At 31.9% G+C, this 16,620-nt stretch overlaps 1 protein-coding gene across 1 annotated transcript in view; it reads right to left on the reverse strand.

Annotated features, from left to right (window-relative positions):
* Positions 1-16,620, reverse strand: part of LOC129804215 (mucin-2-like) — a 53,513-nt gene that overhangs the window by 34,948 nt on the left and 1,945 nt on the right. Inside the window, exon 2 of the mRNA XM_055851329.1 lies at positions 4,985-5,791. Within this exon, the coding sequence (XP_055707304.1) occupies positions 4,985-5,144 (160 nt within the window). The 5' untranslated portion in view covers positions 5,145-5,791. The remainder of the gene's footprint in view (positions 1-4,984; positions 5,792-16,620) is intronic.

Raw genomic sequence — 16,620 nt, forward strand, 5'->3', positions numbered from 1 at the left:
TAATAATTTTTTTATCTAGGATTTTTATGATCCCTTTTACACTTGTTGTAAGCGCCACTTGCGGTATTTTCGCAAAATCATGATGTTCAGAAAAGTTTACGCATTCAAAATAATTTTTTCAAAGTGTTAAGCAAGTTAAAAGCGGTCTACATTTTATAAAATTAGTAACATATATGGATTTTCAAGATTATTGATATGCCTTCAAGGGTTAATCAAAAAAAAATTAGCATGAGGAGTTCACTTCTGTGTCAATGGGATAAAAAGAAAAGTACACTCAGGTGTCGTAATGGATTTTTCTCAGAATTGTTTCAGCTGCCTCAGATTGGCTCGCGGCTGAGACAAGACAAGAAGTCAACATCAATTGAATTTATCTCACAGCATGTACAATTTTTACCCACCATGCAGAATCATATTCTGCCAATCGATTATACAATAATCACGGAGAATCTCTTTTGCCACTTGAGAGAAAAAAAATATCTGGAGCAGCAGTGAAAGTGTCAAAAGAAATGAAGATGTCGTGAAGCGAAGAAAAGTCAAAAAAGATTTCAAAAGCTTCAACCACCGCAGCCAAAATTGCTCAAACAAACTATTAAGTCACATACCGAGACACAGAGATTGTTTACCTCTCAGGCGTTTCACCTGAATTCTTCAGCAGACATGGAAAAATACAGAATACGAAATTTTTTGGGGCACAAATTCAAACAAGTCCAATTCAAACAAGAGTGAATTCGAGCCGGTTAAGGCTAAAAAAAAATGATGAGAAAGAAAACAATCAGGTTTTAAGTTTCAACTGATGTACAAGTATATTGTAATATTTACTATTTAAGAGGAATTCGAAGATAAACGAGTAAGATGACGATCATACCGCAAATATTTAATAAAATGAAAAAGGTGTGGGTGTTCCTAAAAACATCGAAGAAGATCTCAATGATACAATCTCGATGATACAAACAAATCAGTAAGCAGACAGAATTTAGCACCACGCAATTTAAAGTCATTAAAAAATACTTTTTTTTAATTAAAAAAAAACTTCGAACTTCTCTTTATATGGGTCAAAAATACAGTTCAATTCTTTATTTAATTTATGGAATCGCAATATTGGAGGTCGTTTTGTATAGTAACAATTTAGTAATGAAGGTTGCTTTTTAAAATTGAAATTTTAAATTTCATCAGATTGAATTGAACTATAGACAAGTAAAGCTTCATACGATTTTGTATAGAATCAATATAGTATTTATTAGATTTGAATAAATTGTTATCAGGTGCATTGCGGAAGATGTTTTTTTAGAAAACTAATGAAACTTTACCTTCAAAATTTATTTTAATTTTTAATTACCATGAAGAAAAAAATCTATGTTTATTTTTGCAGATTTGGTTACATGAAATCCGTGTTTTATTTTCAGTTTAACAGATTTTAATACGATCTTTTATTGACTAGTCGTAGATTTTACATATAGGTATATACATATTTATTTTTTTATTAATGTTAAAATGAGTAAAAAGTAATCCTTAGCAAATTCTGTAAACTGTTTTAATTCAAGTGAATGATGTGATGATAGTTTTAGGCATCATTCACATGTAATTAGCTACTCTTTAATTTCGTCAAATATTTTTGCTCCATTGCATTCCCTAATTGGCTAGAACTTTAAGTTCACTCAATCTCATCCCAATCAGAGAACGCGATTAAATGCAATAGGTTTGAAACTTTATTTACATGTACAATGTACATAATATATAAAAAGTTTAATATATTTTTAAAAGAATAAATAAGTAGATGTTTTTTGAATTTCTCTCTAAGATAAGTTTCTAATTAAAAAGAAACAAAAAATCAAAACTATATGGCCACAAAGAAAAACTGAGTCTATTTAAAAATAACTTATTCTCTTCATAAGATTTAAAGTGAGTTGGAAAAATCCCATAATGGTGATTCGAATATACATAACGATTTTCTAAATTTTTAAAACAGTTTTTGAACTCTTTAAGGAGTTGGATTATTCTGCTATTTCGAATTTTGGTATTCTTGATACTTCAATCATCCACAATGTCAACAACAGTGTGTAAATGTTTGCTATAAAGAGTAAATTTTTGTGTAGTTTTGCGGAATTTCAAGATGATAGAACGTTTTAATTGCAACTTTCATTAAAATAAATGTCCTTTTGATGAACTTCCTCACTTTTGCCTAACTCGTCAGTTTAAACTTTCGAACTTCCAACGGGTTTTTAGATAAGTTCTGTCTGATATACCTTCGAATCGATACAGAAAAAAACCTTAACCGGAGAGAGCTCTCAAATCGGGAAGGTTATTGGTTGTTCACCAAATAATCGAGTTTCCTCCGGAGCTCGAGAGTGGAAGAAGGCTTTCAGGTTTCGCACACAGTTTGGCTTCGAACACTTCTTCTTTTTTTCAACTAATAAAACTGAGCAATGTATTTTAAAAGCAAGTATTAAAACATACATTTTCTGAACAAAAAGTAAGTCAGATAGATTCATTAAAAGAATTTGAGAAAAGTATGAAGTATTCGAATTTCGAAACCAAAATATGTGCAAAACCCGAAAACACTTCCTATGCGAAAGAAATTTTGAAAAACAAAACTGGAAGAGTTTTATACAAAAACAGAATCAAAGGAACCCCTGTTCGGCAGGGAACACCTGTTTACAATTTTGTTAACATATTCATTCGATTTAATTCGTTATTCATTTATAAATTTTCAACCACTAAATCACACCTCGAATAAAATTCATTGTATATCTCCTATATCTCATTATAACTCTTAGGGGAAACTGGGGCATCGCCGAACGAGGGATGGCACAGAACAGTGATTTTTATTTCTAAATTACTTGGACTGTGACGAACATTTTTCAGTGAACAAGCATCCCTTTAGTATCTATGAATTCATATACTTGACGTCTTCTGAAGTCTTATATCTAATTAAAAAATCGCATTGTCCGGTGCTACACTGTGTTCGGTTGTGCCCCACTTACCTCTGTAACTTAAATTATTTTTTCTTTTAATCGTGCTCTTAAGAAGCCTGATAGAATGGGATCGTTAATACATTTTATAGGGACCTTATTTATTTTTTATTTATTTTATTTATTTGAAAAAATTAAATGTCTTTGATACTGTGCGTCTCTTAGAGGCAAAATGACAGACAAGAGTTTAATGCGTCCACCGCCGTCTTAGCGTTGGTGACCAACCTACTCCGGAGCCAAACGGTGGAAATGCTCCTTCTCAGGTTGTATAAGCCAGGGAGGGGACAGTAAAATAAGGTCAAGAAAAGCAAAAGAAAAATAAGATTAAAGGCAAGAAAAGAAAGGCAGTCAAGGCATTACAAAGGCTTGGATCAATTGCTGTTTTCTCTCTCTTGGTAGTGAGTTCCAGAGAGATACTCCCAATACGAAAATTGAGTTATTTCACAGTGGGATGGCTCCCACTGCGGGTAGGCCAGGAGACCTGGTTCAGACATCCGCTTGCACTGCGCACACCTCCCCGGGTACCACCCCAGGTACGCTCGTACCCGGAGTAGTATCCCGAATAGCACCCCAGATAGGGATACGTCCATGGGCCCTTCTCTGATTTTTCCTCTGCCAGGCACGTCTTGCATTTATTTTGATATTAATAATTCAAACATCAGTTTGTTCACACTATGAACATCACCGAAACAAATTTCAATATTCAATATTATAATTTGTTTAATCAATGTATCTAATAAAATGCAAGTGATATGACGTTATTTCATTAGTCTAACTTTTCCTAAAGTATTCAAAATTAATATGCCAAATGATTCAGTAAGATGCCAATAGGTCAGGTAAATGTTCGTTCAACCCTATAGTTTTAGCATTCAGTAAATTTCAATGGTTAAGTATTCTATACCAATTTTACGCGCAAGCAGCATTCTTGTTCAAAAAATCCATACACTGAGAAAAAAACGGGGGACCTTTTAAATATAAAAATGTATCAACATTTTTTAATGTTAATTTTACACCTTTTTAAAGGTAAAATTAACATGAAAAAGGGTAACTTTAACCCCTAATACATCTAAAAAGCATAATATTTACACCGATTTCGGATCAATACTGCAGGGTAAATTAAACATTTCCAGAACGTTATTTTAACTTTTTCGGATTTCCCTCAGTGTATGATTGCAGATCTATGTGCAAAGATCGATGTTTTATTTGCAAATTCTACCACTCACCCTTCATTAAAACATCTCTTAAATCACACCAAGGTGTTTACAATTCTAATTTTCTTCATATTTGTAATCATAATTAAGACGAAATAATTTATGTTAATGAGAATAATTCGTAATTTAAGACCTAGCAACTCGATTAACTATAGTCATTAATTTTAACTAAGTACTGAAAATTTTTGATAGAATTTCTGACGGTCAAATATTTAATTTAAAAACTTAAGTACTTTTTTCCCAACCATTCTTCATCATTTCAATTAATTTTCGATTGTACTTTGTAAATCAATCAGTTTTACTGAAGTCCTCTCAAAGAAAAAAAAACAGCATGATTTCCGCCCAAACACTTTGGCTGTTTTAAGAAGGTGAGAGAAGATATTAAGTGAAAATTAATCACTAATCACTCAACATCTTCATAACGGATAAATTGAATATTTGATTGATGATGAGTGATGCGTTGTTACTCTAATAGCTCAATAATGCATTAATCCATCTTACAGGAATTTTTACTCTATTTGCTATTCTGTATGGTGGTACAGTTAAGAGGGAGGAAAAAGGTGCTATGAGAAAAATTTTCAATCCATTAGTGTTTGAATAAATCACCGGAACACCTATAAATAGATTAGCATTCATCAAATTGCTTCGAGACTAATTGCTGTGTTTTTCGCATTCATAGTGAGGAAATAATGTTATGTGTGAGGAGTTTGAGAATGGCGAAAAGTGAAAAATTCTCGGGTGGATTCTTGAGAAGGGGATGGGTGGGATAGAAAAAGTCAGTAAAGAAATAGTTAAGAAACTTACCATGATCGGATGTTGTACAATTTGCCCGCACTGCCTGGCCATCGGCCACACTGCAATTGGTTGCAGGATTAATTGGCGGTGCAGCGGCTGCGGTGGCGGCTCCTTCACTGAAAACTATCAGCAGCAGGATCAGTGGTGCTGACAAAGAGACAGATTTCATGCTGGCGCCGTAATCCTTTCAATGTATCGCATTTAATTGCGCCTTTTCGTCTCACGATGTATTGATCCCTTGTTTTGTCTCCGCACACGGCTACATTTTTTTCCCTAAAACCCTCTCGCACTCAACAAATTCTCCTTTCTTGTTCCTCTCGGCACTTGCAATTTCAATGCACACCGGCGAGATACGCAGTTAAAAAAAAAAAAAACACAAAATTGCACACCTCTTATTTTAATTGTTCAATAGCTTCGGTGAGCAATTCGATGCTGCAGCAATACTCAATACCCCCCTTAAGTTCTGCACAGCGACACGAAAGCTTCAGCATAAATTCCATATATGAGAAGAATCCACCTCCGATGCAATGCGTGTAATTACACCAGAGTTTCTACCAATTCACTGGTATAGAGAAACTGATGCAATTTATTCTTCTTCCAGTCGATGTTACCTTACAATTCTCTCATTGAGAGAGAAAATACAAGAATATTGCTTCACTTTTTTTGCCTCACCACTATTATTATTTTAATGTTGAGAAACACTTCATCACTCTTTATACGCACTTTTTATCCATTACTCCGTGAATTCAAAGTAGGGTGTATAATTGTGTCCACTTTCCATATATGCGAAGTGAGAAGAAAAACTGTCCCAATCATCTGAAAGAAGAAGGCAAAGATTTACCATTAATAATGGGTTGTTCAAAGACAATTAACAAGACATGAATCTAAACCTCTCCGACAAACTGTGAAGGGAAAGTTTCTGTCAAGAAGAACTTGTGAAATAAATTAATACGCCCTAATACTCCCTTCCCCCCCCCCCCCCATCTTAATGTTTCAAAGTTTACACGTTAAAAATTATGATTTATTTGGAATTCAAGGTTTCAAACTATAATCTCTTAAGTGATATTCATGCATCTTCAAGCGTGCGTGACGTTCAAAACCAAATCATGTTTTGATTTTTACAACCTTAAAAGATTATTAGAACAAATCTTGATCATTTCAACACCTTAAAGTAGCATGTCTCTATTTTCCAAATTTATTCCAACATCTCCATTAGACCATTCAATCGTAATCCAAACCAATAGAGTCATAAAATACCATTGCCTTTCGGTTAATAACGGTCATCACAACTAAAATCTTCGATCATGGAAGGTCAACGAGATTCTTTATTTGCGATCATCACGAGATTTATTTTGTGTTCAAAACTCGGATTTCGTGTCGAGATAGTCCACTAACAAAATTATATTTTCATTCAAGTGTTCAAGACTACGAAAGTAGAACAATCTGGTAGCTGAAACAACATTTTCAACAACTCTTTTATAATGGGAAAATTCAATTGCTTTGATGAAGATGACGAATATATCTTCGATAAGACTTGCAAAGTAATTTTCTTGCAATGCGATTAATTATATTGAGACATTATTACTCCAATGTAGGAAACATGCATTTAAATTTTTAAAAAAGAACTGGCGAATTTTAGTGTTAAGGTAGGTAGAATTTTACAAAGAATTAAAGCAATACTGAAAATGCACTACCACTGAATTTTTATTATAGCAGTGTGCAGTGCATACACTTACGACTTGACGGAGTTACATTGAAATATGATTTTTTCGTATATTTCTAAAGGAAGCTAGGGTAAAGTGATACAAGTTGGACAATTCAAAATCATTAAATCACTAAATCATTAAAAATATACAAATAAAAAATAAAAATGAAGTACTAAATTTATCAAGAAAAAAAGCCCTGTCTAACTTGTACCATGGTCCAACTTGTACCACTTTACCCTATAGGCCTTACCAAAAAATTTAATTTAGATCCAGTATTGTTTTGTCTATCTAAATTACATTATACATTAAAACTCAGTTTCCATCAGAAATATGCAAATAAGTCATATATCAATGTAGCTCCAAAGCAACCCCACCTCCTCCTATTGTCCAAACTTCTAAAAATAATTTTCTATTTTGCAATTTCCCTGCAATTTTCCAATATTTTTAAATATAAATTTAAGTTGCACAATAAAAAAATTTTATAATAAAAAATACTGTCTTTAATATGAAACTGAATTATTGTAAAGTATATCTAAATTATTCTAAAGTCGATCTAAATTATTATTATTATCAAAATATTTTTTTAATTAAACAAAAAATAGAAAATTTTATTTAAAATTTACATATACCGAAAAGTTTGCTAATAAACCTTACAAATTTTTAATTTAAACCCTAAATTAAACTTAAACAGTATCGGAATTACCACTTTATTAACTATATATTCAAAACAGTTTTTCAAAAATAATAGAATTCTTTATTTAATTTTATTTTTCGGAAATGATAACCGGGGTTTAAAATCTTATAAGAAAATTATTTAAAATTAGCCAACTTACAAACTGTAGAGGAATGTTGGCATGGTTCGTACAGAGTGAACCTTCGAACAACGTAAATTTTCTCTTTGTTTACAAAGAGCTTGTTTTTGTCATTTCTTAGCCATAAGATAGATAATTATTAAGCTCATGAGACGAGATGAGAAATGGTAAGTCAGCTCTTTGCAAACAAAAAGAAAATTCGCATCGTTTGAAGGCTCACTCTGTGTGAACCATGCCTACATTCCCCTACCCTGAAATTCATTTGCAAAAGTAATTTTAAAAATTTTAGAGTCTAATCCGATAATAACTAGTTCGAAACGATTAGGATTTATCATGGATTTTGATGCCACATCGTTCCAATCTTTGTCAACAGAAATAGATAAATATTAAATCCTTCGAAAATAAAGTTTAATTTATTATTATTATTACCAAATGCTGGAATTATAAGCTTTTTGTAAAGATATAGACTATTCATCCCAAAAAAAATTGTAAAAGGATCAGAATATTCCTTTTTCCCTACTTTACCTAATAAGGTTTTATTGGCATATTGTCCATTTATGACTGTAAACTCTAAACTCACGCAAAATTCGTTTTCCCAATAATTAAAATTTGATATTACATCTGTAAAAACATTTTTAAAAGAAGGATAAAAATTTAAAAAAATATATATTTTTTGCACTATACATAAAGTAGTAAAAAACAATTTTGATCGCTTTAGTCAAGAATTTAGAAATTTAAAAGCTGTAAGATGTTTATGCATATTGCTAAAGGGAAAATAAAGAGTTTTTCATTATACTTGCAACCATCTTTTATATGATAGAATCCATTTTTACAAAGATTTAGGTTTTTTCTAGTATTCTTTACAAAAAATCTCATTAAACTTTAAAGGTTTAAGAGTTATCCTGGTCCCTGGAAAAACTAATTATCTGCTCCCCACAATGTGAAACGCTGCGTTTCTTTTCCCGTCTCTGGACTTAGACTACCTTTTTAACCTCTTACACCCTAGACAGATTTTCGGCTTAAGCCGAGAGACTGGTTATCGAGAAGCTGATGAAAATGTAGCTTTATCATTATTAGAATATAATTCCATCAAGTCATCTTTCGGCTTAAGTTCGTAAATATGTCTAAGGCTTAAAGGAGGTAAAAGAGATTTATGCGTAAGATCTATAATTGCTTATAAATCCTCACTATATGACAGAGATAAATCTTTGTTGCCAAATTTTACAGGGTAAATATGCTCGAAGGTCAGTCTGAATCTGTTTAAGCCCTTAAACAGTTTTAGTAGACTAGAGGTTAGACTAGTTCCTGAAGATCTTAAAATTCAGAATAAATTACAAGTAATTTCATTAATTTTTTTACTCGAAATATCCAATTCTAAATCAAAATTTTCCAAAAAAAAAATTGATTTATAAGAATATAAGGAAGTTAAGCCATATAGCCAAGGCTTATACCCTAGTCATACTTACGACTTATAATCAAAATAATGATTAGAGTAAATTCCCATCAGTTTCCCACTAACTAAGCCGTTTCTCGTCTTAAGCCGAGTGAAGGATTACTTAGACTTTGAAACTGATGGAAATGTTTTTTGATCATTATTTTGATTACAATTACGTTAAAACCGTCTCACGGATTAAGTCGTAAGTGTCTTTTATCTTTCCAGATGTGTAATTTTGAATTTACCTGCTTTAAACATTTTTCCCAGGTTTCTCTACGATCGTTCTGTGTATTTTTTCTTTGCATTTAAACATTTAAATACTGTTTTTGTAATATTACGGTATCGGTAACTTTTTTTTTAAAGCTTGATATTTTGAATAAGTAATAAAATTAGTTACAAAGAAATTTTTCATTAATTGCTTGAGTTTTCTGTCTTAGGTATTGCACCTAAAATTTATGGCATTAGGATATCCTACTAACTATATCTTAACACTATGTTTTAAAGATACCGTTAATAATTTCAGCAGAGCCTTGTTAATTTAGTAATATCAATGTAATCTTTCGCATTTCCTTCTGTTTATGGTCTTCACCTGTGCAGACAGTCTCATAAATCCAATCTTGAGGCAACTTTTTGAGCAACAGACCAATGTCTCAGACGTCGTTGTGCTTGATGGATGTTCTTGAGGGGCAAAGGCCCTATGAAAATTCAACAAATTCTCAGCACACCAAAAATGGAAATGGGTCAAATGTTATCTCGCATTAGTGGCCATGCATCAATTAGCGGTGCTATGGACTTTTGGGCTGTGGTCTTGGAGCAGACAATAAGCCTCATTGGTGAAGTTCTAAAATGACCATCGTGAGAAGAGAGATTAGTATGGGCCATCAACTTCCATCTGAACTTTCGCGGTGTATTTGTGCAAAACACACTAAGCTTTGTATAATTTATTTGAGTCGAGGACACTTTGGGCCTCCATTGTTGCATGCAGGCATTTGCTTAAAAAAAAAGAGCCAAGCATACCATTCTATGAAGCGCTCACTAAATAATTTTATAGCATTAAATTCATTTTGCACCGTATGAATTCTCTTCACGTGCTTCTCGCCTTAACCTAGTGAAGTATCCAGTGGAGAATTCATGGAGTTTTTTTTTTCTTTCAGTGCTCGCATCTCAATCTCATCTTTTGTTGCTTCTCTTTTGCATCTCCGGAGATAATCTCTGTGGCATTTTCTTTGGGCAACAGAAGAAAAACAAACTTGTCCCAATTTCTTGGTGCGTTTTAGTGCGATACGGGTTGCACATGGTCAGAGGGAGAAAGAGGAGAAAAAGAATGGAGCAAATGCAATTATGTATGGCAATATTGAGCACTCAATCAATGCGTTGTGCCAAGAGTGAAAGAGTCAGTCATGCAGAATGGCTGCAGGTAACGTGCACAGGTGGGCGATCACTTGGAAAAACTCCGTGTTGAACTGACGGAGACCTCATATTTGCATCGTTCAGTTATTGGGCGGGAAAGCCAATATGTGTTGGAGAGGTTCACCATTGTGAAAACACTACAAATTGCTCGCCAAGCAATATTGAAAGTTAATTGACAAGTGGCCCAAGGTGAAAATTCACCGTTTTCGCTTCTCATCCAATTTTCCCATTGATTTTTCTGCGCTAACTCTAGCAGCAGCAGCAATATGGATGGAGAATTGGTTTTATTTCGTGCCCATACAAGAATGAAACGACGCGCAATGAGGATTGTGAAACTCCTCTATAAAGGAAATCACAATTACATCTGCCTGACCACGGAGGATGATGAAGAGGGCGGAACAGCGGTGGGAAATTTATCCATCCGGCCAGCAACTTCTTGCTCAACACACCTGAAAATTATTACTTTTTGTATTCTACCCAATCTTCCATCAACCTCATCTCTCTTGGTGCATTATGCACTAAGTCATAAAACTATTATTTACCCTATACGTATGTCCACTCAATTCGCAAATTACTCAGCAATCAAGTACTTAAATATGATTAACCAGTACTAAACTATACAATTTCCTATAACAGCAATTAGAAAAGTGGAAAAATGCGTTCTAAGAAATAACATAGACTTCCTACCAGTATCAAAAGACCTTTGGGATTATGTTTTGAACTGGTTAACAAGATTTTTAGCAATATACCAAAAATTTCAGACATTTGGAAGGTCAACAGTCCAAGGTACAGTAAACAAGTTGAATTGTTGGGAGCATACTATCATATTAACAACTTTCATCTTTAACTCGTGCAAAAATAATAACATAGTTGAAGCACTTGACCATTCTCAAAACTCAGTAATTTAACAAAAAAAAACTCTCAAGTGATTTTACATGGAAAGCCAAACAGTAACGCCTCCAAAAATTGATTGAAAGTATATCAAACTTTCATTAAAAAAAAACGTGGCGTCATTTGTATCGACCATTGTCGTATCTGCACTTATTCTGAATCTGCAATTGATGCAAAAACCGTTCCTTTCAGTAAGTTTTTATACAAAATAACAGCAAATACGACGACTGTTGATTTTACCGATTTAATATCATTAGAACCACTTTTAAAATTTTACAAGAACAAAAAATTTATGTTTAGCAGTATTTTTTGACTAAACGTGTAAAAATATTGATAAAATACAGATCTAATTATTCGACTAAAAATCTCATTAAATCCTACATATAATCACATCATCGGAAGATCAAAAACCACTGCTAATAGGGCTAATAGAGATGCCAACATTAAACATTTGAGCCCCTACTATACCCCTATTGAGCTAACGGAAGTCGCCAAGACTGGAGTAGGTTAGCGCGAGAAGTCTGGTCCCTTAAAGGGACAAGTAAGAAAAGTAAGTAACTGATGAACCTCATATATCAAGGAAGGAAAAAACTGAAATTATTCTTATCGGACCGTTATAAGTGAAGCTTTTCAGGCTTCGCACATACTCTGCCTTTGAACATTTTATATTTTTCACTAGTTGCTTTAATGAATCTGCCCTAATTTAAAAAAAAAATTGACGTAAGACTAGCTATATTCAGAAGCATTAAGGGAATATGGGAAAAATATGAAATGTTCGAAGGGAGAGTGTGTGCGAAGCTTGAAAGCCTTCCCATACAACCCCGATCAACTTGCGAAAGTTTACTGTTATATATATTCTAAAAAGTTAGTATCGTATAGTATTTCATGAGCCTTTTTATTTATGCTATCAATGCTCAAATTCGGAGAACTACACAGGAAAAAATTTCATAAAATTGTCAGTAAATGTTTGTGAATTCCTACCGGGTCCTACAAAATGCTTGTAAATCGTATAAATCACTAAAAGGTTTTGTAAAATTTTATACAGTTTTACAATCTTTGTTCATAACATGATCACTTGACGAGCATTTCTTGTTATTTAACAAACATTTGTTCGTACATTTAATCTAATAAAACTTTACGAACAAATGACAAAATGTTACAAACACTTTTTTGTGTATTTGCGAACAGTTACGAACAAATGTTAGTAAAAGAAAAAAAATACTCGTCAAGTGATCAAGTTATGAGCAGTGTTTTTGAAAAAATACAAACTTATACGAACTTTTTAGCGGGTTATACGGGTAACACTCTTTTACGAAGAATTTTACGAAATTTTTTTTCTGTAGAATAAGAGTTATGGCTTTTTGACATTTATTTTCAAACACACTAGTTCTGGGCTTAGTAGGAAGAAAATTAAGTTATTTAGTCAAAAGCCTTAAGTTCCATATTATGCTAGAATTTGGACACAATCAATCCTATATTAGTTGAGCTGGGGTATTACAAAATTTGAGGTATTCCAATACGACGAAAACAGGGATAGGACAATGAATCTGGCATCTTATGTCTTCAATTATTCCTAATACTTAATGGTTGTAAAAAAAAAGTTTAATCAGTTCTAGAGTGGTATTGGAATTCTAAATAAGTTTGAACCGATTCCAATCGTTTACAAGACGGTAATAAAGTACATAATGTGCAACAATCTTGGAATTTCAAATTTTTGCCTTTAGAAGATAACAAAATGTAAAATATTTATTCAAGACTCGCTGTTTTTATTAGATCGTATTATCGTATTCTTGTTTAATAACTTAAAATTTTGATTTATGTTCTAAAATATGTCATTAACATCATGTCAAAGATATTTGACCACATTTAATACATTATATCCCTCGATTTTCGACATGTTCATTTAATTTTGTAACTCTGAAGAACAACCACTTTCTATTCAAGTTTTAAATTCAATTCAACTCATTCAGTTTTAAACAGAATTTATACTTCAACTTCAAAATGTCTCCAATAGAGTAATTTGAGCTCTCTAATGTAATAACTTTTATTAAAGGTATAAAGTATTAAAATAAAAGCATGATTTCAGCATTAGAGAGTCTCTTCAGTAACCCAAAGTTTCAGCCTGGAGGGAAATTTACAATTTTTTACTCTTTTATTGGTATAGAGTGATATAAAATTTGAGCACGAAAATCACCTCGAGAATAAGTAATAAATTCATTTATGAATTTGTTTTTGAAAGGAAAAAAGGGGCCTCAAAATAAACACCTTTCGTTAATGATATAACTCAATCGATTGACTATCAGATTTTTAAATCATTTGCAATTAAATGTAATTATTGTTTTTTTCTTCAACTTGTAATCAATGATACATCTCAAAAGCTCCATCTTATACCAATTTTCATTATTTCATGGGAAATTTTTCTCTTCTTAAAAATATGAAGATCATTAAAATGATATGCTTTTGAAGAAGTATCCCTGGTTTTGGCTCACGAGACGTTCAATTGAAGCCCAGGTAAGTCATGGAAAGTGACGTGGAGGTCACGTTTTAATGAAAATTTATAATTATATTTTTATCTAATCTAAAATTCAATGGATGAGTCACATGGTAAATGCGTTACGCGAACTGTTTTGTAATTCTCTTCAGTTAAACATTATTTCATTTTTTTTTGCGAGGAACATTAAAAGAACTCAACGTGGTCAATATTGGCTGTTGAGTGATCATCAGTGAAATGCTTTCACTCTTCAATATTCCAATTAGCAACACGCTGAGGAAAAATGGACAGCCAATTTTCTCAATCATCTTCGGTGAATGTCTCAATTGTGTTTATGAACTTTTTTTTTAGTACCCATCGAAGGAAGAAGACTCTGAAGATGCCTTGCTAAATTTTTTCTACGTGCCCCAAGATGTCACTTTGAATAAGAAAATGTTTCCTGTGTGTTTTACCAAAGTGGCAAAGTCATCAATGGCAGAAAAAAAACGATCCACGACAAAGAAAAAGGTCATAAAATACCCGACAAGCATTCCAAAATTACATGGAAGATTTTTTTTGTGCCTCTGTGTCGGATACACACGAATTATTTGTTTAATTACTTTTCGTCGCGAAAATGTATATTCAAACATTGCGAAACCTTGTGTGAGAAAAAGATCTTGCGAAAAAAAGTACGTTTCCACAACTCTATGCTTAGTAATTAATAATTATTTTTTAAACAAATTCTTATCTACAGTTGCGGGCGGGTGGCTGTTTTTAGGCTTCTGATGATCAAGGAAGCTCCAGCCAGTAGTGAGCCAAAGATGAGGGGCTAATAACTAAAGAAACAAAATGGTTTTCTTGAAGCAATCAGAAACTAAATACAAATTATTGTTTGTTGTTTTTACACTTGAAGGACTAATGCCCAATGCACAATAACTTTTGTTTAGTAAATATGTTTTTGATTTTTCAATGAGAGTGAGTGAGATCTAGATTTAGCCATCTCGCTCATTCTCAAGGGAAATTTTGAAAACATGTTTACAAACAAAAGTTATTGTGGGTCATAATGTCCAGCGCACAATAACTTTGGTTTTGTAAACATGTTTTTGACATTTCAATGAGAGTGAATGAAATCTCGATCTAGTCATCTCGCTCACTCACATAGCAAATTTAAAAAAAAATGTTTACAAACAAAAGTTATTGTGCATTGGGCAGAACTGTAGAATTTTATTATTATTACATTTGCAACTCTATCTACCAGTTGTCTTCAAGGAAATAAAATCTGAGAAAAAACGATTTGTATTTAAAAAAAAATTTGGAGCCAAAAATAATTCATTATGTTAAATAATCCATAAATTTTTATTTAAACAAAATCTGTATTTATTTATTTTTTTTTTTTTTTGGAATTTACACAAAATCTACCAGCTGTTTTTGATCGTTTTTCCTAGAGTGTTCGGTCAAATGACAGACCGCGGTAGATGGAATTCTCTACATTTTTTCTCCGAAAACAGGAAGAAGAAATTAGAATTAAATACCGAAAAATATTTTACATGGATATTTTAAGAAATTTATAAAGTTTGATAGCGACAATGTACCGTTTAAATATGTGATAATTTTGAAAAGTTTTTAAACCAGTTTTCGTAGGTTTAGTGTTAACTAGGGCTCGATAAGAAATTTCAAAAGCTGACAATACTTTATAAATTACAACTTCGAAAAATGTACTAATATTAGTCATATTTTTAAATAACTTACATGTTTAAATCTTCTCAAAATATAAAAAAACACTTGGAAAAACTACATTCTAAATGTTCTAAATACTCTTAAAAATAAAAAAAGGAAGAAAATTTTGTTAAACAAATTGGGGATTAATCTAACCTTTCTGTAACGCTAATTCACTATTCATTTTGCAATATGTTTAAAATTGATATTCACAACAAATTTCCTAAACTTAAAAAATCTAAAGTAAACGGCAAATATGTCTTTTGGCATGAGAAATAAAAATTAGTTCATTTCTTTATAAGCGTAAGATTAAATAATATTATTGAAATAAATAATAATTATCATTAATATTATTATATTATTAATATTATCATTAATATTATTAATTATTAATGATTAATTATTAATTATTATATTATTAATATTATATCATTAATATTATTCTAATATTAATTATAAAAATCAAATTTGGTTTTGAGTTAAAATTTTGTTTTCAAATTTTATTTTAAAAAAAATCCCAAAAACTTTATAGATCTTTTATTGCATATTACTAACTTATTGTTTCCTTTTAAAAAGAAGTGACAAACTGTACCATATCTTTGGGTAATGCACGAACTCACGAAATAAAACTTTGTACTCTCGGCTTAAAAGTAATTTATTTATAAATCAGAAAACCATATCGTAATCGTTCAAACATCAGTAGTTTGCTTAAGCACAAATTAAGAAAAATACTTAAGAAAATTAAATCATACCAATTCATTACAGATTAAAATCGGTGTAGCCGAGTTAGAAATTTCAAGACCTTTTCAATAAATCTGAATTTGATCAAATCGGTTAAAAAATACGCCTTGAAGAGTGGTTAAATTTTGACATTGATAGAGGTATCTCCGGTATTCTCCAACGAAAAAGTTGTGGCCATAAGAGGAAAACACTTTATTGGTCTTGTCTAGAAATTTTGCTCCCGATATGAACCTTCTACAGATACTTCCTATCAAGAAAATCGCGCCAATTCTCATCGTTCAGATTAAATTTTGACATTCGAAAATTCAAAATGGCGATTTTTGTGGTCATAGATATGTATGGACGAAATGTTCGTCTGGACCTTTCCAAAAATGTATCAAAAAAGGAAATCGTTCGATCCGCTTTCGAAATAAACTAGAAAACATAGTTTTACAGTCATTGGATAGTATCGAATGAAAAAGAAA

This window comes from Phlebotomus papatasi, chromosome 2 (genome assembly GCF_024763615.1).
Source record: "Phlebotomus papatasi isolate M1 chromosome 2, Ppap_2.1, whole genome shotgun sequence".
NCBI classification, from domain to species: domain Eukaryota; kingdom Metazoa; phylum Arthropoda; class Insecta; order Diptera; family Psychodidae; genus Phlebotomus; species Phlebotomus papatasi.